At 39.5% G+C, this 24,098-nt stretch overlaps 1 protein-coding gene and 1 long non-coding RNA gene across 2 annotated transcripts in view; one reads left to right on the plus strand and one right to left on the minus strand.

Annotated features, from left to right (window-relative positions):
- Positions 1–24,098, plus strand: part of NTNG1 (netrin G1) — a 316,142-nt gene that overhangs the window by 269,608 nt on the left and 22,436 nt on the right. Inside the window, exon 9 of the mRNA XM_072837671.1 lies at positions 3,070–3,204. Within this exon, the coding sequence (XP_072693772.1) occupies positions 3,070–3,204 (135 nt within the window). The remainder of the gene's footprint in view (positions 1–3,069; positions 3,205–24,098) is intronic.
- LOC140637588 (uncharacterized) lies at positions 18,462–22,215 on the minus strand. The gene is made up of 3 exons (XR_012034673.1): positions 21,692–22,215; positions 19,907–20,018; positions 18,462–18,640 (listed from the first exon to the last, which is right to left on the minus strand). It is a non-coding gene; the product is annotated as an uncharacterized lncRNA (long non-coding RNA).

Raw genomic sequence — 24,098 nt, forward strand, 5'->3', positions numbered from 1 at the left:
CCAAAATTCTTTAAATTGCTGCCCTTTTCCTAAGAGGTAAGATTATTTATAGAGAATGAGTTGAAAAATGTGGCTGGCTGGTACATGCTACACAGTCTATCTTTTGTTTTCAGTCTATATATGCATACAATCAATCAGTAACAATTTTCTTAAAAAGCTATGGATCTGCTTTTCCCGCTTGAGGGGCCAAGGGTCGAGGTATCAGCGCTGCCTTACTCACCAGGCTAAGGCTGGAGTTTGCTCTCTGAGGGCCACTGGTGTCTATGGCTCCCTATTGCCAAGGTTTGCCATATGGAAAAGTATGAACCGACACCCTCTTTTCCACGGTTCAGCTCCCCAAAGGGCTTGAGGCAGAACTGAGAATTAAATTTAAGAACGTACACCGCAAGTAATTGAGAGCTTAATACCTTTTTGTATAGAAAGCACAAATGAAAATGAATGGATATGTACCCAATTCACTTTCACAGAATTAAGCACCAATCTCGGAAATTTGAACTTCATCCAAGTCTTCTCTAATTTTGAGGACAAGAAAGGCCCCCTGCCATTTCTTTAACAAATGACAGTGAAACCCACCACACTGGTTATAAGGGAACAGACCCTATCTTTGACAGAATGTAGACTGCATTGAAATCGATGTCACAAACTATTTGCATCATTTTATATTATAGCAAATATAAAATGCAGGCTATTCCGTGTTGCCACAGTGATTGCGGCTTTGTGACTACTGAGGAACTTACCCATTTTCATATAAATTCCAAGCACAGTCATATCTCCAAAGATGCATGTAATTACCCTGTATGACGCAGCAATTACATGAAGATGACACTCTTGCATGCTTCTGTCTCATATAAACTCAAGCATTTAGCAGGAAGCTAGAGGATATGTGGTTCATGACCTTGAGTAATCACTGCTAATAATCTCTGATAACAAGCTTGACATCAGAATGAAAAACAAGGCTCAGCAGTTACCACTAAACATATCTCAAATTATGCTGTATTATTTTTTAGACCCCTTGAAACCCAAGATGAGGTAACCAAAGATACCTTCTATAGACAAGACTCTTCTAACACCTATAAATCAATTGTAGTATAACTTTTTAATCAAACCTCCAAAAATATGTCAGGTTGTTTTCAGCCTAACAGTCCTGGATAATTCTTCTTAATTTCATGAAATAAAATATAATACTCCAAGACCATCACCAATATCTACCATTGACCATGGTCTCACAAGTGTTATTTTTTTTAAACTAAGTTATTTGTGCATAAAGTTGCGTGTAGACCACACCTCTCTTTGTCATTTATTTTCATTACCGTTGGAATAACACTACACTTAATCACCTTTTCTTATGACAACCACTGGGATGTCTTATGGTTTAAATGCTCCACATTTTTTTTAAAAAATCGTGTTTACTTTTTTTGCATCTAGACCCTTATATTAATATAATTGCTATGAGCTAATTAACTAGAGAATCTATGAAATCAGCTTGGCCAGATATAATTATACTCTCTGGTTTATGAAATGTTGGTGATTCATTGTCAAGCTATACACTTTAAATAGTAAGAAACATAGGTACATACTTATATATATGCACATACAACATTTTTAAAGCCACAACAAAATTACTATTTTAAAAACAACTCCCATATACATACACATTAAAATTTAAAAATTCCCACTTAAAATAAAACTCTAGCTATTAATCACAAAGCAAGTCAGGCAAGGAGGGAGCATCTTAGTTTATTTAGTTTTACTTTTACCTACATATGTCACTATTAGTCTTAGAAACATTTGTATCACAACAATGCTGAACTCAAAAATTGACTTAGTCAACATGAAATAAGTCATAATTCTAAGACCTTCTACAGTCTTAGAAGAACCTGTCTAATTAATTCCGATGACAAAAACAGAGCCAAATCTCCGGACCTTTCATAAAGTTAAATCTTGAGTCTCTGTTGCCAATCTAAAATGCTAAACTTGATGCTAAGAAGGTGAAGTTATCAGGGCTTGTCCTGATTGGTTGGTGGTTGTTTGGTTGGTCAGTACAATTTTATCTGGTTTTTAAAAAGAAAACCTCTGAACAGGGCATTTTAATATAAAAGAAACAGAGAGGCTTGCCCAAGATCATACAATAGGATAACACAGAAAGGGACTTTGGCTCCCAAATTCCAAAAGCTGCAAACTAACTATTGTTGCCTTTCAAATGGAAATCTAAGGAATATTCCATTTTAGGTTCAGCCTTTCAGCAAAATAGAGCTTCAGAAGCAAAAATATGCTATATAAGAATATGTAAGGAATCAAGAAAATATTCCATTTCCTTTTTACTAGACAAAGTTGTATTGTCCTTCCAATAGACATTATAATGAAAAATGTATGTCTCAAATTATGCCTATGTTGAAATTTACTTGGGATGACAAACCTCTTTTCTTTCATGATTGTTCATCTAGGCTGCATAAAAACTACTAATGTGCCTAGTATCTAAACAACATGTGCAGGCTCCCCACAAAACAGTGTGTGTGTGTGTGTGTGTGTGTGTGTGTGTGTATATATATATATATATATATATATATATATATATATATATATGCTCTCCCAAATCATAAAGTAAAAATGCCTTTGAATGAGCAAAGTGCATTTATATTACGCTTTAAAAATGTTCAGCAGTTCTCAAATATTGAATGTAACAGATAAGGCCATTTGAATAATTTAAAACAGATTTTACACTGATGGCATATTGATTTATACTTGATATACAAACTTCTCGTGGTGTTCATTAAACCATCTAAAAATGCCCTAACAAATGGAATCTCTATTATGATCTGTTAGCCATGAAGAGCGTGATGTCTTATTTCCTCGAAAGTTTTCAGTTAATTTCCTCCCATATCATAAAAATGGCACCATAGAAGGCTGAGCAAATAAATAAACAAGCCCCAAATAGCCATACTTGCCAAAGCATTTCATTAGTGGACATCTTTCTCTAAGTAAGTGATGCATTTAAGTGACGCTCCTGTGTTGATAACCTCTAAGCCATGCAGACTTGTTTCCAGCCTGTGTGTTGTCTTGTTTCTACAGAGTGTTATTGTAACCCTTTGGGCTCAGTCCATGATCGTTGTAATGGCTCAGGATTTTGTGAGTGTAAGACGGGAACGACAGGGCCTAAGTGTGATGAGTGTCTGCCGGGAAATTCCTGGCACTACGGCTGTCAACGTAAGTAACTCTGGGAGCTGCCCTCTGCCTGCTGCAGCATGGCTGGTTCTGCTTGTCCAGGCTGGTGCGTACAGCTTCTCAGAGCAGAAAAAGACCCAAACCACTGACAAGCTTTGAAAGCTACTTAAGGCCCCAGCCTATGTGTAGGAGAGAGAGCAATCTATCAGCTGTCCAGCTGGCTTCTTTGAAGCCCATCTTCTTCCCCTCTGAATGCTGGAGCAACTTATATTGAAATATTGTGCTCAGATCCAGGTACCTGGCCAGACCATAAATTAAGTGTCACAATAGGGACCCCGCTTGGAAATTCTCACCACAAAATGAAGGGTGATGTGGATGTGGTTAATATATTTCTTGAACTGAAAGCTACCCCGGAGCTCCAGAGTTCATAAATTAAATGATATCTACATAACTTATTACCACCCGTACTATCACACCCATCACTGAATCTTAACCAAAAACCTAAAGGTAATAAATCTAAGGGATATTTAAATGCCAGGGTAAAATAAATGACAAAAATCAATATTGATTTTAAGCCTCTGAGGTTAGGCACCATGCAGTGAGCCTTAGACAGATGCCATTTGGTTCAGCCTCATTTCTCTGAGGATTATCAGACCTTCTTAAAAGCTTGTCAGGCAGGTGGCATGTCGGTGTATTCAGGGAACAGAAATTTAAAAATCTGAGCAGAAGTGTCCTCCTGTCATTCATAACCTTTTCTGCTTTTTTCATTATGCACTAACTTTCCGGGCTTATCTGTACACATTTAGCTTACTAATATTAAAGAGCCACCAGGCAAATCCTCTAGAGCAGTGCAGTCCAATAGCAAATCGTGCAAGCCACATATGGAATTTTAAATGTTTTGTTATCCACATTTAAAAGTAAAGATAAAAAGAAGAAATTGATTTTAACAGCTTATTTAACCCAAATATCTCAAATAGTGTCGTTCAACATATAATCAACATCAAAACTATTAAAGATATATCTTACATTGTCTTCATACTATATTTGAAATCAAGTATGTGTTTTATACTTACTGAACATCTCAATTAGGACTGACCATATTGCAAGGCTTAATAGCTACATGTGTCTACCATATTGGACAGCACAGCTCTAGACCTTCTTTTGCTTACTCTTCACTCGAAAACAATGTCAGCATGCAGGAACTGTCTAAAGCCAATTCCGAGGCTACACAGAGTATGTCACCCACTACTTGTGGAATTAGAGTTATCTCTAAGCTACTCTTCTACATAATGTAAAGCCAAAGTGAGATTTACTGCCATACTATTGCCATAGGCAGCAAAGAACTGTGGTGATAGGTTGAGAAATCTGGCATTGAGTATGCTACGCCAAGGTTAAGATGAGATCCAGGAGCTGGAGGTGAGCGTCTCCAGCCACGCTGGAGAGGAACATTAAAAGACAAATAGGTAGCACACCTCCACATAAGTTCTGCATAAGGCCATAGTTTAAAAGTCCTGCTTGCCGTAGACTCCTAGAAAACACCTTAGGGGTACGGATGACTTGGTGGATCCCAAGGACCATATGAGAGGCCAGAATTCAAAGGCCAGTCATTGATCCTGGAACATCTGGATGTGGCCTCCAGCAGTCAAAAGAAGAGAAGGAGGGACAGAGGAAGCACCTAAACCAGCCCAAGACTCAGGGCATACGTTATAATGAAACTTTATGATTAAGATAGTCTTCTCAAAAAGAAAAGCTCATGTAAACTTCCTGATGCAGCAGACCTAATGAATAGGTATAATCAGGGAAAGATATTAAAGAGGAAAGCTAATCTAGCTTTAGCAGAGATATATCCCAAAAAGATCATAACTTGATTTTTTTGTATTAAATATTGGAGTATTATTTTTAAAAAGTACAATGTCACCAGATTTTCCCTTCTGGAATTGGAAGGCTGGATTACACATGGCCCTACCACATAAGGGCTGTGCAATGTACAAAACCCTCTGTATCTCAGCCCCAGCACCTCACATTCTGGGTATGTCTAGATCAGTGAGATTAAGGAAGTAAATGCTTTATCCTCTTGAGTATTTCTTGAGTATCTACTATGAATTAGGCATTGAGCTAACAGTAGTGGCTACAAGGATGAAATAAGACAGCTGCTGCGGACATACGGGTATGGAGTTCACAATCTGAGGTGAGAGGCTGACAAACAACCCAAAAGTTTTGAAAGAAGGTAATCAGAACTATGAAAGAGCAATGTATGTACTTTTAGTGAAGCCCTGACGGAAGTAAGGCTTCCCAGAGAAGTGATGTTTGGTTCAGTTCTGAAGGATTAGTAGGAGTTCTCCAGGATGGAACTTCTTGAGCAAAGTACATGAGCTAACACACTATGTTCCAGAAATAATCAAGTGATTTTGATATGATGGAAGGATAAGGTGTGTGTGTGTGTGTGTGTGTGTGTGTGTCTGTGTGTGTCTGTGTGTGTGCGTGGGGAGGGACGGAAGATGTTCAAAAGGCAACCAGCAACCAGATCACATGGTTTCCTGAACCAAGCTGAGGAGTTTCTTCTCATCAGGAAGGAGACAGACAAGGGATCCATCATACAGTTTTAGACAGAGGAATGAAATGGTCATAGTTTGTTTTAGAAAGATTACTGTGGCTGCTAAAGGAAGGACTGGAACAGGATGAGACTGGATGTGCTATATCAACTTAACATATTTCAGATATACCTTTGAGTATGCATGCAATAGCTTTATCTCACTCTGAAAGCTTTTTTCCTTCCCTCAGATCCACCTATATTGGGCTGATATTCTGTGCAAAAATATAGAAATTCTGCTGTCAGTTGATAAATGGCTATAGCAAAAGGATCCCTAAGTGCCTTCCCCTGGGATCTCTCAGACTACCCCTAAGAGCCAACAACTAATGGGGTACACCTGTCATGGTAGGGTGCCTCCAGCACCAGTGTTATAACAGATATTCATTCTAATTAGTTGTTAATTGCAGGTTGACAAGTATTTTTCATATTACTCCTGTCTGCACACACATGAATGCCCTCAAAAATGCCCTTCAAAAAATGCCCTTAAAGTCAATCTCTCTCTCTTCCCTCTACCCCTCCCCCAACACACACACTTCTATTGAGTTGAACACATCCTTGGGTTAGCCGCATTATCAGTGGCAGTGATTAACCCAACAACAACAACAACAAAAACTCATGCCAAGAAGAAAGCAGTGGTCAATAGAGCTGGCAATGGTGCTGGCAGTGAGCCATGAGCTTCGGTAAGCAGACACTCTTAGGCCTTGGGCGTGAATTGCCTCTCCACTTCTTACTACCTGCAAGACATAGAGGAAAACCTGTGGCCTGAGTCCAATTTTTTATCTTTTAATGGGAGGTAATACTAGGACATGACACATCTGGTATTCATGAAGGTTCAAGGAAAATAATGAATGTGAACCCCATGGTACATATTAAGCCCTCAATTGTTACTTATTCCAAGCACATGTTGATGTGTCAAAATGCTAGGCAAAAAAAAACTTGTGTTTAAAAGTTATTGTACAATGATAGTGCAGAACATGCAGCAGGATCAGCCACCGCTGGAATTCCAAATTGTTGACCTAGGAACTTCTAAAAAGCCCTTCCTTGATTATAGGCAAGGCCGATTTAAGAGACTGAAGTGAAGCTGATCCGCAAATCAACAATGTGGCTTCAGCAGCGGAAGTGAAGAGCTCCAGGCTCATAAATGAGCCTTCTGCTTCAGGAGGCCATCAGTTGTATGCTCCATAAGCGTAAGCTGGTCTCTCTGACATAAAAGGTGAAAACCATCAGAATGAATGGGCATTAGACAGCCTGGGGCACACCCAATCCAGGAAACAAAGCAGAAATAAAAAGGTTTCAAGGAGACCAAGCTGAATCAAAATTAGTGTCGAGGTTACTAATAGAATAATCAAACAGCGAGGAGAAGACAGGTTTGTTTGGTTGATTTTTTTTTTCCGTGCCTCTTCAAAATTAGTGAAGAGAGTTGAGCCATATCCCAAAGAATAAAGCTAAATCTTCCCAAAGGGAAGACACGTTCCATGCTTCACATAAAATATGGAGGGTTAATATGTATTGGGAAGTGATGAAAAACTTGTCACCAGCACCAAGGAGATTGGACAAGGGAAGGTTTGGAAATTTTGGTTTGGAAAATGGAATGGAAATAGCCACACATAGAACCAATGAGGCTGAAGAGGAGGTATGTGGTTTTCCTGGAGGATGTAGAAGATTCATTAGAAATCATGCAATGTCTATTAAAGCTAACAATTATCCTCCATTTTTATCTAGTTTATATGAATACTACTGGTGCTTTCAAAAGAACTTATAGTCTGAATATTTGAGTTAAAGTCAAAAAAGTTGGTGACATAGTTCAGTGTTATGATTTTGGAAGATAACAAAGCATATGGGAATTAAGAATTAAGTACACGTAGCAAAGGGAACATGGAGATTCAGTTGTTGGACCATGGCCTATATATCCTAATAATCCTAGAAAATGGGTTCTTGGAAAGGATCAGCACATATATTACTGAGAACAGAAGAACATGTGTTTAGTACAAGGCTCAATGGCCTGATCAAGAAGATCCTTAATTCAGTTTGAGTCGAATATTGTGAAAATACCCTTATAAAACCGTAAAACCAGACAGTGTGGCAAACCACAGAGTTTGAAAGAAGAAAAAAGACAACAGTTATTCTCAGGAGAAGAATAAGGAAAGGTTTGTGGAAAAAACTCTATGGTTTAGATGTTTTCCTTCCCAGAGAATGCACAATAACTATATTCATTTTCTACTGCTGCTCTAGTAAACTGCCACAAACTCAGTGGCTCAAAGCTATAAGAATGTATTTCTTACAGTCCTGTATTTAGGAGTCCAAAGAGGATCTCACTGGGCTAAGATCAAGCTGTTGGCAGAGCTGTGTGCCCTTCTGGAGGCTCTAGGAGAAAATCTGTTTCCTTGCCCTTTTTTAGCTTCTAGAAGCTACCTACATTCCTTTGCTTATGGCCCGTGTCCTCTACCTTCAGAGCCAGAAACTTTCCATCTCACTGTGTCTTTCTTCCATCATTATATCTTTCTCTGACCACAGCTGGGATAAGATCTTCATTTTAAGAACTCATTTGATAGGCTTGGGCACACACAGATAATCCAGGATAATCTCTCTACCTCAAGGTCCTTAATGTAATCTCTATAATCCCTTTTATATGTAAAAGAACAGGTTGCAAGGATCAGGATGTAGACATCTTTGGAAAGACCGTTGACACTGCCTACCACAATAATCGTTGAGAATGGCAACTTTTAATGTCAACCATAAATATGCCAGTATCTTGGAGATAGAAAGTAACTCATGCTTGGAATAAAGATATGCAAAAGAAAAACTCACTTGAAAGAAATACATAATAGAACAGAAAAGGGGGCCATGTGTCAAGAAGGTATAGACTTGCATGGTCAATTAGAAGGTAGAAACAGTGAAATACTTTTCAGTCAAGAGCAAAGAACTTTTCAAAAAGATATTGTGAGTGTGTATTGCAGACCACACAACCATTCAGAAGATAAATATATTTTTCAAAGCCAAATTAGAAAATCTCAATACTCTGGAATCTTCCAAAATGGAGGTATTCAAATATCGAGACATTCACTGAGAGATGTGTTCTGCTAATTGCTGACTTGAACTGACAAGAATTTCCTTGCTCAAAAGAGTGGAAAAAGCAGTCAGGAAACTGGTACTACCACTCTGGGGTGGCACAGAGATGCTAATATCACCTAAGAGAAAAAATGTTAATGAAAACCTTTAAGGGACATTGTCCCAAACCTTAAGAAAAATTCAAAATATCCTTAGGGAGAAAAAAGTAAGATCTTAGATACTTTTAAATACACATACAGGGATCCCTGGGTGGCGCAGCGGTTAGGCGCCTGCCTTTGGCCCAGGGTGGGATCCTGGAGAGGCGGGATCGAATCCCACGTCGGGCTCCGGATGCATGGAGCCTGCTTCTCCCTCTGCCTGTGTCTCTGCCTCTCTCTCTCTCTCTCTCTGTGACTATCATAAAAAAATAAAAATAAAAAAATAAATAAATACACATACACACACACACACACACACACACATTGATTTTTTTTAAGAAATAAAAGCACAAATTGTTCCCAATAGGCTACACAGAGAAAATAGGAGACTTCTAAAATAAACATAGCTATGCAAGGGCTCCCAATGGGGTTTTGACAAACATTTATTTAGTCCCTACTATGTGCTAGACACTGCTGCAAATTAAGGCTTAAAAATAAAAATTGCAAATATGCAAGATGGCTTGAAGTTGTGTTCACAGTTGTCCAGGTGACAAAGATGTGGCAATCTCAGTCCACTTTCAAGCTCAATTCTAGAGAGCAGTGTGTCATGAGTAGCAAAGAAACTAACACAATTTCAGGTTGAACAAAGACCAAAAGTAGTTACAGTCCTCTGACACGTGCCCTGAGCAGCCCACATCAAGAGTCTAGAGCTTGGAGACCACATTCTAAGGCAGCAGACAGTGATGTAGGAAAGTTCTGTCTTTGATGAAGGGATTTTCATAAAGCCAGCTGAAGCAGGTCAGGAAGCATATGACTTGACACATTACAGGTGTCAACCAGGGTTCGGAGGGCTCTTGTGTACCAAGTGGACATGTTGGCTCAGAGAGAGAATGGAGACCAGTGGGTAAAAGGAAGCTGGGTTTCAGCTCAGCATTTTCCAACAATGATTCCTTCCAGCTGTCTAAGAAAATATAGTAGAGTGCCTTGGATAACGATAAATCCTCAGGCTCTGAAAAACTTCAAAGAGAAGCTGGACAGGCTCCTATGAGTGATGCTTGCTTTTTGGCGAGTTCCTGCTTAAATAAACAGTTGAGTGAAAGACCTCTAGGACCTCTCCAGCTTTTTGGCTCTTTCAGAGCAATCTCATAGGCCAACGGAAGGTGTAGTAAGATATTTAGTTCAAGTTGTATTAAGAACTAATTTGGCCACTTAGCTGTCCTCTGTGCTCACCTCTCTTTTCCAATGGGTAAACTCTCATACCTCCCACCAGCCCTGTTCTCAGTCCTCACTTTTGGTTTCCAAGAGTCAGGCTTCGAACTTCCATAAATCCTTTTTTGGTTCCTATCAAAGCTTTTCTGCTACTATAGATCAGAAGGCTTTCTTTTTTTTCCTCTTCTTCTTTTTTTTAGTATGAGATTAATGTCTACAGGCCTGACAACTTGTGATTATTAAGATGATGCTTCCAATTGCTTCTCTGAGATGAAGATTATACCTTCCTGGACAAATACCTTGAATCAAACTTGTAGTTTTTCAATTACCTCTGGTTGTAGTCTCCTGCTATTTGCTGTGTTACATTAAAATGTCCAGTTTACATTTCACCAATTGACCTCACATTTTGAATCCATTGACAGGTGGCATGTCACTTAAACAAGGATGTCTGTAATGCTTCAGAGCATTTGCAGTCCCAGACACGATTTTACTTGTTTGGCTCTTATATCTTTATCACTGAACATGAATGGCATCACTGAATCCAAGTTTTTAATTTCCTTGCTAGCAACTTGGACAACAGTCTCATTTCCCTTGCTGAGTACCACATACATAACAGTGATGAAAAATAAATAGTTGGAAGGGCCCTTGATGTTACTGTTGTTCAACTCCTAAGGGTGGGAAGGAAGTGCTCGTTAAACAGAACCAATAGGAGCCTCCCTAAGGTAATTTAAAAAGGAAAATATTAGGAAGACAGAAGATAGAAAGTGGCAATTTGTAGGCATTACAAATGTGTTGGGTAGTCCTCCTGGGGGGAAAGAAGGCTCATTTTGTCAGCTAGAAGAGCAAACCCCAGGGTTACTGCCAGTTGTGAAATTTCTCCTGATTCAGCAGGACGAGGCCGAAGCACTCAGTCATGCTAATAGCCATCACTTTCTAGTTCCAGTCCTTTTCCCTTCCATTCTTAACCTAACTCTAATTTGAGATTGGTAGAAAAAGCCCCCCAACCTCATGTACATCAGGGACCTGATACCTCCTGTGAGCAGGAGAGTCCAGGGCTTAGAGTCACGCCATAGAAAGTGCTTTAACTCTTCACACCACTAATGGCTCCATTTGGAGCGACCCTAAGAGGCAAAGGCGGGAGCAGCTTGAGAGGAGTGAGTTGTTCGGAATGCCCTTCACAATTGGGTCATATCCTAAACACATTTAAAACCTGACGTTCTTGAATTGTTGGAGTTTGGTATAAGACACACAGAGATAGTGGGTATACTGTCCACTGGATATAATAGCATTCTAGATCACTTCCTGACAGCCCGAGGTTTGCCTGCTACCCAGCTGCCCTGGGCCCAGTTCAGAGAGGGGTCTCAGTTTTGACCCCGGTGAGAAGCTTTCCATATTTACTTGGTTATCTGCACTGTTTCCCCATTTATTTGAAGACAATTGTGAAAATGACAAGGATGCCCAAACTTTACCATTTCCCACCACAGAACCAGTGAAAGGGGTGTGAGATGCCAAGATAGGGAGAGATGCAGGTACAACTTTATCTCCTAGTAACTCAGAGTCAAAGCACAGCCTGGTCCTGTCTGTTCATAGGATGATCAAGAGGCTGGGCAGAGATACACTACATGAAGTCCTTTCCTTACTTCAGCAATATGTACCTGGAGTGTCACCCTGAGCCACTCTTTACACACTAGTGAGTGTGGGTGTGGGTGTGGGTGTGGGTGTGAGACAGAGAGAGAATCTCCATCTTCTGAAGCTGCGTACATGAAGATAATGCCTAAGCATGTCAGCCCAATTGGAAAAGGACTGCTCCACTTGAGATTTGTGGGAGAAAAATATTTAAGTGAAGACTCAGTCCCCTGTCTCCATCAGAATGGAATTCTGGGGCAGAGGAACCACAGATAAACCAGGGTGGCAGGTCTCCTGATGACTAGATTCTAGGAGTAAATGCAGTGAAATCGGGGATCCTGATTCTGGCTGCGATCGTTACCAGCTCTCCAAGGAATGTTCACGGAACACCACAGCCTCTTGTGTGCATCTCATATGAAGTCCTAGACAGGGCTTGGGTGTTCTCAGGCTCCTTGTTTTGAAATTCTATGATCCCAAAAGCTCACAAACGGTTTGACCTCCTTGCATATGGACCAAGTGCTGAGGAATAATCATTATTTTAGAATAATAAAAATGGTTATTTATTGTGCACTTTCTGTGGTCAGGAATGTGTATGCATTAGCCCCATGTTCCAAGGGAGGTAGCAACTATTTTCCATATTTTAGAAACAGAAAAAATTGAAATTTAAAGAAGGTAATTCCCCCAACTCGAACGTCTGAAAATGGCAAACCAGTTATTAGGAAATATTTATTTATTGAGTTTGCTGCAGCATTTTATAGGATTTTAACATTTTTAATCTTAAGATGGTGGGTTTGGTGATTTATTCCAGGGATCAGCAAACTTTTTCTATGAAAGGTCAGATAGTAATTATTTCAGGCTTCCTGGGCTATACAGTTTCTGTTGCAGCTATTTCAGCTCTGCTACTGTAGCCCCAAATCAGCCCATGATGACATTGAAATGAATGAACGTGTTTATGTTCCTTTAAGACTTTATTTTTGGGGATGCCTTTTTAAAAAAAAGACTATTTATGGACAATGAAATTTAAATTTCATGTATTTTTTTAAGATTTTATTTATTTATTCATGAGAGACAAGAGAGAGAGGCAGAGACACAGGCAGAGAAAGAAGCAGGCTCTTCGCAGGGAGTCCAATGCAGGACTAGATCCCAGGACCCGGGATCATGCCCTGAGCCAAAGGCAGATGCTCAGCTGCTGAGCCACGCAGGCGTCCCAAATTTCACATAATTTTCATATGCCAGAAAATATTATTCTCCATTTGATTCTGTTTCAAGCACTTAAAAATATAAAAACCTTTCTTCGTTCTAAGGCCATCGTAAACAGGAGGCAGGCTCCTGTTTATTTATGTCAAAGTCACACAGCAGTTAGAAAGGAAGAAACAGAGGACCTGGTTAATACAGTGGAGAGAACATGAAGCAGAAGACAGAAAAGAACATTAAGGAAACACACACGTGCCACTTTTCATTAAAGTGTGTCTTCTATCCTGATGTAGGTATCACAAGGGGTTGGTCTAGCTGATTCATATTTACCAGGCCCTAATTGACCCTAAGAAAAATGTTAGGTTTTCCAGAAACATGAAGGCTGTGACCATATAATTTCCAGGACAAGATCACAGGCATAGTCACTGCCAGGTGTTTAAAGGCTTACGAGCTGGCCAAGTCAATTTAGCATCAATTTAGTACAATCAGCAACTAATGAAAGAGAAGTCAGGGTGGCCATAATCCAATCAGGGTTGCTCATGTTGGTGTGAGGAATCATTCTGTTGCACTCTGCAAGAACAACCCATCACCTTGAATATCAGCAAAAAGCTCTACTAAGAATTATAGTAATAATATCAGCTACAACACCAAGGGCACAAGAAAAAAAATACTTAAAGAACCTGTCGAGAATTTTTTTTTTTTTTACCCTCGGCTTCAATATCAGAGGTAATTATTCTAAATAAAATGCATGTCAGTGCCATGAACCTCTGCCTTTTCTGTCCAATACTCTTTTGAATGTAACTGCATCTATTGAACCCAGGGCGTTCTGGATCATGTGGCTCTATCTGCAGGAATAGAATTATGTCATGACCATCTCTACTTAAGGGCTGTGTGCTCTTCATCTCATCTTTGTCAAATTTTTTGTTTTTAAAAATTATACTCAACCTTCAGTTTTCTATTGCTGCAAGGTGGGAAGGAGAGGTATGCATTAGTACAAAATGATTACCTTTTTTTGTATATGAATGATTTTTTCCTTTTTTAAAATTTGAATTCAATTAACACATAATGTATTACTAGTTTCAGAGGTAGAAGTCAGTGATTCATCAGTCTTACATAAGACCCAGTGCTCATTACATCACGTGCCCTCCTTACTGCCCATCACCCAGCTACTCGATTGACTCGGTTGATGTAAATTCCTATAAAGTTCGATTTCACCTAGAAGAGGCACATACACATAGAAATTCAGGCCCACACACGATTCATCTGCTCTGCATCCAACTTCAATCACAGACTCATCCTCCTAGTTAGCAGTCAAGATCATCCAGACATCGCTGGATGCTTTAAAACAGAAACAGTGGCTGAAATGTATTTTTTACAAAATCCCTCCCCATATTCTGCAAGAGTGTAGCATAGGTATTATGCATTGCAGTTCCCTCTTCTGAGCTACAACTCTCTGGGGAAAATGGGCATATGTCTCAGAGACAAAAACTACAAAAATAATGAAATATTGATGTAATTATTTTTAAGAATCACATTTAGACCTCATTTTAATTAGTATTTTGACCCTATGGACTTAGTCTTACTTAGTTAATCTGTATTCTTTAGCATGAAGATCAATAATATGGACAAACTACATTGTTCACATAATTTTGAGTACAAAAAGACAAAGTTTGGGAGTTTGTAGGAGGGCTTGTTACCAGGATAATCTGGCAGTTTATTAGTGATGTAATGTCACAATCACTGCATTTTCAGTTTTAACAAATGCCCATGTGGAAGATATTTGGTTGTATTATGAGGTCTTTACTGAGATATCACATCCCTCTTCTTTCTAATTAAAATAAAAATTAAAGTTGCTGATTTTGCACCAAGGATGCTAAACTACATATAGGCATTTGGATATGAGCTATGAACCATATCTGATCATATCAGGCTTTGAAATTTCTGAAGTCACATTTTTACTAAAGACTGTCTAGAGTCTTGAGATGGAGGAGTTTGTGTTTCACCTGTTGATAGGCCTAACAAAACATGATTAAATCAATCGTGGTCAGTATGTTCCTTCATATACAACAAATGAGGTCAGATCGTAGCATACTCTATGGGAAATCTAGACCTTCAAGTTCATCTTTGGTTACTAAATTCAATTTAACCAAGGTGATGGAAGAGCTTCTTAACAGAGTCTTGGAAAATCTTTTGAATTCCCCCCCTCCCCGGCAAACTGGGCTGCCTAGAGGTTTGTCTGATTCATGCACTTATTCATGCAATCATTCATTTATTCATTTCCTAATTCATTCACTCATACTGTCATCCTTTTTAAAATATGAAAGCCCAACTGTGTGCCAGGAATTGTGCTAAATTTTAGTACCAAAGACAACTAAAATGTGAACCCTGCCCTCAAAGGGCTAGCATTCAGAAAGGTCTCAAATCAGAGTCCTTCACTCTTGTTGGAATCTGAGAAGACCAATCTCCAGCACTACTTTTCGAGCTCATTTTTCTGTTCACAGAAATCTCTGCTCCAGCCTATAATCTTCGAATCTTATATATGAGTTCGAGTCTTAGGCATATTCTAGTTTAGCACTTATTTTAAGCCATAGGTGAAAACTGTTTAGGGCTCTCCTTATGGCAATTAATAAAGAAGACAATGGCGACAATTAAGAGCTTGCCATGTGCCAGGAACCACGCCAGGCCATTTACAGTGACTTGTCTAATCTGTATAAAACCCCATTAGCAGTTATTCCCACTTTATAGGTAAGTGAACTGAGGCTCAAAGAGGCTAACTAACCTGCACATGGTCATCTAGATTCTTGCAACCTTAAAGTGTGATCCTTTAACTAATTAGCATCAGCATCACTTGGGAATTTGTTAGAGATGAAAATGTCAGGCCCTACCCTGGATTTCCTGATCTGCATTTTAACAAGATTTCCAGGTGAATCATGTGTATATTTGCATTAAAAATTGAGAATTTAGAGGGTGACATGGAAAGTGTAGATTTTAACCTTGAGGTAGGCTAATTCCAAAGCCCAGGTGTTTTGTTTATTTGTTTTTATTACTTAGTGTTCACAGAATGTTGGTGGCTGGGAAACCAAGGGCAAACCTATGCCTTGGTAAAAATTATATAAGGGGCAGGAACTCGTAGAGTATCTCATGTCATCAGTTTTTACCAGCATGTATTCTACAAATCCAAATCCTATTAAAATAAGGAGAATCATGAAAACTTAAGCAAGTAGCCTATTTGTTTTCTTTCATCCATATAATTTAAAAGTGGTTAATATTTGATAGGTTAATAATAAATATTTTAATATAGTATATTGCATTTGGTTATGAATATATCAAAAGGAAATACAAAGTGAGTTCCAAAAGATAAACTTTTATTGGGCACATGAAATAGAACATAAAATTTGATGGCAATTACCATTTAATCTATTCATGTTTGGAAACGTATTGAAAGAGAAACTCATAACTCAGTTAATTGTTATGAATTATTAATTGCTCATTTGAAAAGCGATGAGCAGAACTGCTCTTGTTGAAAAACTTTCCTTCTCAGTGGCTTTAACCTTTGTGTCATTGGTTTTATGAGAACAAAAGGGAAAGAATGACAGCAAGATTCTAATCGTCCAAAACTAGGAACTGACAAGACTGTGAACATCTCAGTGACTATATAAAGGTTAATTGAGATTGAAATGAAATAGTTATCGCTGGCCCCACTCTAGCATACTTAAGTATGATTCTCTGGGGGGAACACATCTGTATTTTATAAAAATCCCCAGGCAATAACAAGACGCAGCCAGGATTGAGGACTACATTCTCAGTAACTGCACGTTGTCAGAGAGATTTCAGCCAGTCATGAATTTGCCTCGATATTCTGAACCCCAAGTGAATGCAAGGTGGGCTCCAATTTGCCACTCCTCGTTAGAGTCTGAGGTAAGAGGGCACTCAACCAAGACCAGAAACACTGGAAACCATGGGCAACTTTATGAAGACATATTCCCTAGATGGCAAGTGATTTCTAATCCATACAGGCTAAGATCAAGAATATATCTGGATTCAAAGATACCTCATATAAATAGCCCCTTCTTTCTCAAAAAAATCAATGTTATGAGTTTCTTCTGTTGGATTAAAAAAAAAAAAACCTTCAAAACGTTGAAGGCTTTTTTTATTAACTAAATCCAGGGATTTATTGTTTAGTGTCAGCAGCGTAACTGCTTTATAATTGATTTTTCTGAAGAGAACTGAAAACTTAAGCTACTTTAATTTCCTTTATCTTGACACACATGATTAGCATTACTCTGAAGTATATTTTATCAGGTTCCCAATTACCATTTTTAAAAATCAACTTCTTCATGCATACTTGTCTTGATAAAATATTTCTAAGAGAGTAAGAAAGTGTATAAAGATAAAAATATGGCTGCTTTATTCCCATTGATAGCTTTATCCTTTTTCTTCAAAAATTATGTTTATATTCAGTTATGCTTTTTTTAAATGAGTGGGATTATTAAAATACATTATACCTGTTAATTTTTAAAGTCTTAGGATAAAGTAGTAAGAACATTTGGGCAATGGCAGAAATTTAAAGATAATGAAAGAAAATGTAAATTTGCAACCTAGGCTAATATGCCTAGATTCTTGTAGAGGCAATCAAATATTTGGTGTGAGACGGTTACAGTCCTGTACTACTAGTCAGCCTTACTCAGCCTCCATTTGCTCATGTAAAACGACAATAAGAATCAGATCTGCCTCACTATCTGTGAGAATTAAATAACATACTGATATTTAACCCAGTTTCTGTCACACAGTAAGGACACATGGTGAGTTAATAAAACTGTAAGTGATGGTACCTGCCTTCAGAGTTTCATTTAAAACGGTAGAGATTGGATCAACAAATTTAAGAAAGCAATCCAAACAAATGACATGATAAAAATGGAAGTGATCATAGTCCCGGCTGCTTCCTGGAAAAATTTTTAAAAATACTAAAAAATGAATGGGATTTCATACTCATTGTGTCATCTTCTTCTGGATGTTTCAAGTCTTAATTGCCATCTGCAGATGCAAAATTTTAGTTAACATTTTGTCTAAAAGCAGTACCTCTTAGTTCTGCAGTTTCCAAATAGAGAAATAAAGCCCTCACTATAAACTTTTATCCATTAAATTCACCTGACCCTTAGCAGCACTTCTTTGTCAATTTTAGGATCATCTTAAATCCTGGAAATTACCCTGTAATGCTAAAATGCCTGCCTGCTAGCCAGGTCTTGAAGTATGGTGACCTCCTAAACAAACCAAAGCAGACTGGGTTCTGTACCTGGACATAAACCAGTTTCTCAGGAGTGATGATGATTAGACACTTACAATCTGTTGTGCCATCACCAGACCCATCAGATACTTGACGATTTTCAGCTTAGTGACTGTTGACACCCTTAGGGATTTGTATGTCAGAAATGCATTCAGAGCCCCTTGGTGTTTTTGTTTGTTTGTTTGTTTGTTTTATTTTTCATTTTTTGGGTTTTTTTAGAACTCCTCAGGAGACTTTTTTTTTTTATTTGCTATTCTTAGCAAATTCCTGCTATGTGCTATTTTTCAGCAAAGTTCAGATTTCTCTTCTTACAGTACAAAGATGCTCAAATTGAGATTCTTACTTTGAAGGGAATAAGGTTGTTTTTTCCTGCAGAAGATTAAAAGAAATAATATGAGTAACAATTTAACCACATGTCATACCGCCCTTGAAGAAGGAAGGCTGAATTTTTAAGGTGAACCAAAGGTACCGAGGAGCAGAAGATGAGTTAATACTTCCTCAGCCCTAGCAGTGTCACTACAAAATGTGAAAATGAGAAGGAAACAAAACCTCCAAAGAGTAAGGAGAGCATGAGGGAAATGTTAGTGTCGCTCGCAGCAGGATCACAGGGGACTCACTGCCAGGGTCAGACAATCTGGGTTTAGTCTGTGCCTTTGAAATGTGTTGTCCCTCTGTACACTATATTGGCATGTTAGTTTATGTTTTAAATGAATGTACTGGAGTAGTTGAGGAAGAATTTATCAGGGCAGGGAGAAAGGGTGTAAGAAGTACCAAGCTCTAAAGAAGCAGGGTAGGAGGAAAGACCCTCGGTTGAGGGATTCATCAGCACATAATCAAACATTTACTGACCTTTTGCTATGAAGCCTGCGTCATAATAGGTGCTATATAAGATGTGAAGCAAGTTTTATACAGCCTGTGCCCTTCAAGAGGCTACTAAATTTGAGTTTGGGGTAAAGCACATAAAATCATGGGGTGAAGCCAAGTTTCCTGTCCAGAGTACTCAGCGCCCTCCTAAAGAGTCTGGTTTTAAAGGAAACTGGAAACTACTCTAGGTCTACTTTAGCTGAGTGGCTCTGTCTTGAATAGTGATTGGAATCCTGGCCCCGCCTCATCCTGTGTTGAGCAAATTATATAACCTCTCTGACCGAAGATTGTGCGTCTCTGAAAAAGAGATGATTTCGTCTCATAGAGTTCTCAGGAAACCAAAGGCAATGCTTGTGAATTACTGAGCCCAGTAATGGGGTGCAGTAAGCTCTACAGCTGATCGCTGTTATTGGTATTGCTCCACTATAAGCAAATTGCGGTAAGTAATTGCAATTGATAAGGAGCTTGGGAGGATTTGCAACCGTCAATGAGCCATTAAATCTGTAAGTGGAGATCCCAATCATAAGTGTGATTTTTAAACAATATTTGACAAGACAATTAATTATGTGTGCTCAGAAGTCATCAGTAGAAAGTGGGAAGTGTCTGGGTGGTGGGCAGGGAACTTTACATGGATTCTCTGATGTTCTGAAATTCCCTGGGGGAGGGAGCTGTGGGAAAGATAAGTAGTTGAAAGTGTGCCCTAACATCACAGGTCTGCTCCCCTGGTCCCGGGGAAGTGACCAAGTTCTATGAAATGCTGAATCTCCCCACCTTGCTCAGAATTCTTGAATAGTCTCCTTAGGCCCTTGAGTGAGGGGACGGAGCTTCCATTCACTGTGGCTCACTTCTCCAGCATGAGTTTAGCCTCTCCAAACATTAGCATCTGTATGGTAGAAGAAAGAGTTCTCTTTTGTGTCCAATTTCATATTAGAATTTTATTGTTTTGTGGGACAGCACAGTCAACTTCAAATTTGTTAATCTGAAGGTAGAGGTAATCTTGTACTTTTTAAACAAGATGGCAAGGCACTCCCTTTTCTCACTCCAAATTTAACATTAGGGCAGAAAATAATGTTCCTTTAGAGCACGACTCTCTAAAAATTTCATCAGGAAACTGACAGTCAAAAAGGACACTGAAAACACATTTCTTTTCAAGAGCAGACGGGAGTTCGCGGGGGATTTTTTCTTTCCCTCAGGAGGTGCCTAGTTTCCAGCTACAAGAGTATGCATTACTCACTGAAAAATGTGTTTGAAAACACAAGTAGAGATCATGACTAACACCCTCAGGGGCTCTCCTCAGGCCAACAGAAGTCCAATTCTGCTCCTGCAATGTAGTTAAGCTTTCCTGCTGACTGTGTCCTTCTTTTCAAACTGCAATGACTTACAAATAAATACACCAGTATTATGAAGACCTCATGATTAAATTGCATTCAAAAATATTTCAGTAATAAACACACCATGTGCTGTAAGCATGCTTGAACACTTTGTGCATATTATTTCAATTCTTTTTCCCTATAGCATACCCATTTTAGAGATGAGAAAACTAAGGCTCAGAGAGTTTAAGTCGTTCAAGCAATTGGTAAGGCAGTGGAGCTATTATGAAATCAAGATAAAGATCTGACCCCTGGTCCCATATGCCATGCAGACTCATTGCTGTGCCTCCAAAATAGACACACTCGTCAGCCCAATCCTCCTTTGGAACTAGGAGGGTAATAGGAGCTTGTTGCAGTGTTCTAGTCTTGGACCATAGCCCAGCCCCAGGGTCAGTTTGCTTTTGGTGAGATGGAAAGAAGCCTCAGTATTCATTAATAGGAGTGTTTATGAACACAAACACCACCACACAACAGAGAAAGAGCCTTCTGGACAGAAACAAGCATCGACTGACAAAGCTTACTGACTCTCTTCCACTATCAGCTTATCATTTGCTAACAGAAGCAGTTGTTTATTTACTGCCCTCTATGTGCAGTGAATTTGTTTCTCAGAATCAGCAGCTGGTCCACGTTCACTTGGGACAAGCAAGCTATGCTCTTAGATTCCCAGCTCTTGAGGCCCCTGTCTAGAAGGACACAGAGAGGCCCTGCTGTGAAGAGGTTGCATCTCGCATAGGGTAGGGTGTTAACAAATGAGATGGGCTCTCATTGTAAGGTTGCAAATCATTTAATTCAAGCCAAAAATCCTGTGTCATTTCCCGCAGAAAAATCACCCAAGCTGGTCATGGAAAGACTCTCTGACCAATTCCTCAAGCCAGTCAGAAATTCAAATAAAGACATCAAACTGTAGCCCACTGTAGACCACCCCATGTCACTTCACAGGTTAATACTTCAAAGAAGGAAACAGCATACATAAACAGCTGTCAGATACTTAGTGCCCGGATCAGATATGACAACAGAAATAATCTTATCCCAACATCATCATCATGACAAGCACTTTGCATCATCCTATTTAATCTTCACAGCATTCCTGTAACAGAATATATCACTTTCTGAGTTTTACAGACTTAGAGAGGTAAAACAAACTGTCTAGGTCACAAAATTAAAAGAGAAAAGGAGGAGGCCAAACCCAGTTCTCTTCCTTTCCAGGCCACCAACATGTATTCACTGTCAGGTGCCGCACACAGAGCACTGAGCTACAGCAGCTCAGGGGTGAGCCTCGCAGGGAAGGCGAGGGGAGAAATGAGATATAATGAGGAAGACTGTTGAACATCAAACACTTGCAAGATGATTTTTAGAAGCAATAAAAAGTCATTATTCACAGTGTTGTCCATTAACCTAGGTTGGTGCTCCTCGGGATCAAATGAAACAGAGTGTTGGATGCTGGAGACAGCAAGGTGCCCATCGTCTCTAAAGCAGCAGGCTTATTCTTCACCAGCTGTGTTAGCACTTGTGAAAAGTAATAAATGCCTGATTCACTTTACAGGTCCAATATTCTCAGATGGGCAGGGCCAGTAACTGCTGTTGCATTGCAGCCGCTCCAGTGAAATAAGGTGACAGTATTAGGTAGCATGGCAGGAAGGATGTGCAGACAAGCCTTGATTGTGGTAGCAACTGTTTCATGATGTCATGTCAGGACTACATGGTCAGGCTCTTTCTGTTGCCCTGGAGACAAGGAATGGCAAGAATTCTCTTCATCATCAAATCATTAGCCCCTGGTGGCAGACACTGTCTCAGCTCTCGTGTCCTGTGCCTGTCATCTCTTTGGAAGGATGTATGAGAAAAATGCAGATGGCTTGATATAGTGGCTGCAAATGCTCTAAACAGGATTTTTAAAAACTTGAGTAGGTGTCATGGAATCCCCTCCGATCAGGTTTGGAAAGATGCACCCATTTTTAGAAGAGATGAGAATGTTACCCAGACCTGAACACAGTGACCCATCATGATGGGAGGCAGGTCATTTCACTTCAAAAACTGAAAACCATCTCATGAAAAGGGAGGTGAGCAAAGAAGGACAAAGAAAATTAAGTAGTATAGTGGAAGGCATCCTAAAATCACTTGAGGCCAGAAGTGGAGTGATCTGCTAAGTCATAGGCTCACTCAGCTGCCTGGGTTTAACAAAATGAAAACCCCTTGGACACCAACCAGATATCCATATGTCTGTTTTCAAACTTTAGGCGAAGGGGTGGGATTTTTTTTTTTAAGATTTTATTTATTTATTCATGAGAGAGAGGCAGAGACATAGGGAAGTTGGAGGAGAAGCAGGCTCCCTGCAGGAAACCTGATTCGGGACTCCATCCCAGGACCCCTGGATCATGCCCTGAGCCAAAGGCAGACGCTCAACCAATTAGCCGCCCAGGTGTCCCAAGGAAGAGTGGGATTTAGACACAGTGGACACAAGCAAGTCCTGTCTCACTCAGACTGGCTTTGGAATCTGTCCTAAGTCCATGCCTCCTCCCAAAGGCCCTGGTATCATAAAATCTCTCTTGAGCAAATGAATCAACTAAGCTTTTCTAAGAGCTCCCACCAGAAACAAGTAGACCCACCCAGGAGCCTAGCCTGTTTGCTTACTGGGACTCCTGGCTGGATTTTATTTTATTTTTTTAAAGATTTATTTATTTATTTATTTATTTATTTATTTATTTATTTATTTATTTATGAGAGACACACACAGGGAGGGAGAGAGAGAGAGAGGCAGAGACACAGGCAGAGGGAGAAGCAGGCTCCATGCAGGGAGCCCCACGCAGGACTCGATCCCGGGACTCCAAGATCACGTCCTGGGCTGAAGGCGGCGCTAAACCGCTGAGCCACTGGGGCTGCCCTCCTGGCTGGATTTTAGACTAGCCTTCGATGTATCTACAGATACCACACTGCACTTCATTGACTCCTTGTGCCCAAAATAGATTACCAACCAAGAAATCCTATAGCCCAGGATTAGAAGTTCCATTTGGTTTCATATTGGTCTGCAAACACCTTTGTCTGGCTACACACTCAGCATGGAGTCTGCCTGAGGTTCTCTTCCTCTTCCTCTGCTCCTCCCCTCGCTCTCATGCACACTCGCACTCTCTCTCTCTCAAAAAGAAAGAAGAAATAAACAAACAAAGAAGGTAAAGGAAGAAGAGCATTCTTGGAGGAAACTAAAGTCCAGTAGGCAGCATCCAGATTGAAAGGAAACACCATACATCTGTCACTCAGCTTATTTTCCAGTATGCATTTTTGGTTCTTTTAGTACCAAATCCTCTATCCAACACTTTAACTATGAAGAACAGCACATATTTGGAAAAGTCTGGTAGCAATGCATTTGAATTCCATTTGCACGTTTCTCATTTCTCCATGTGCATGGCACTCTGCTCAGTGCTGTAGAAACACACAGACACGAGCACCCATTCAACATGGTTACTTTTAATGTGTTATGCTCAATTAGCAGAGAATTTGGGAATATTGTTGAATATTGTGCTTAGTTAATGACATACATGTGTCTATCAGATATTCATGTAACATTCTAAGAGGCAAATAGATTACTTTGTTTGGGGGTT

The sequence above is a fragment of the Canis lupus genome, chromosome 8 (assembly GCF_048164855.1).
Source record: "Canis lupus baileyi chromosome 8, mCanLup2.hap1, whole genome shotgun sequence".
In the NCBI taxonomy this organism is placed as follows: Eukaryota; Metazoa; Chordata; class Mammalia; order Carnivora; family Canidae; genus Canis; species Canis lupus.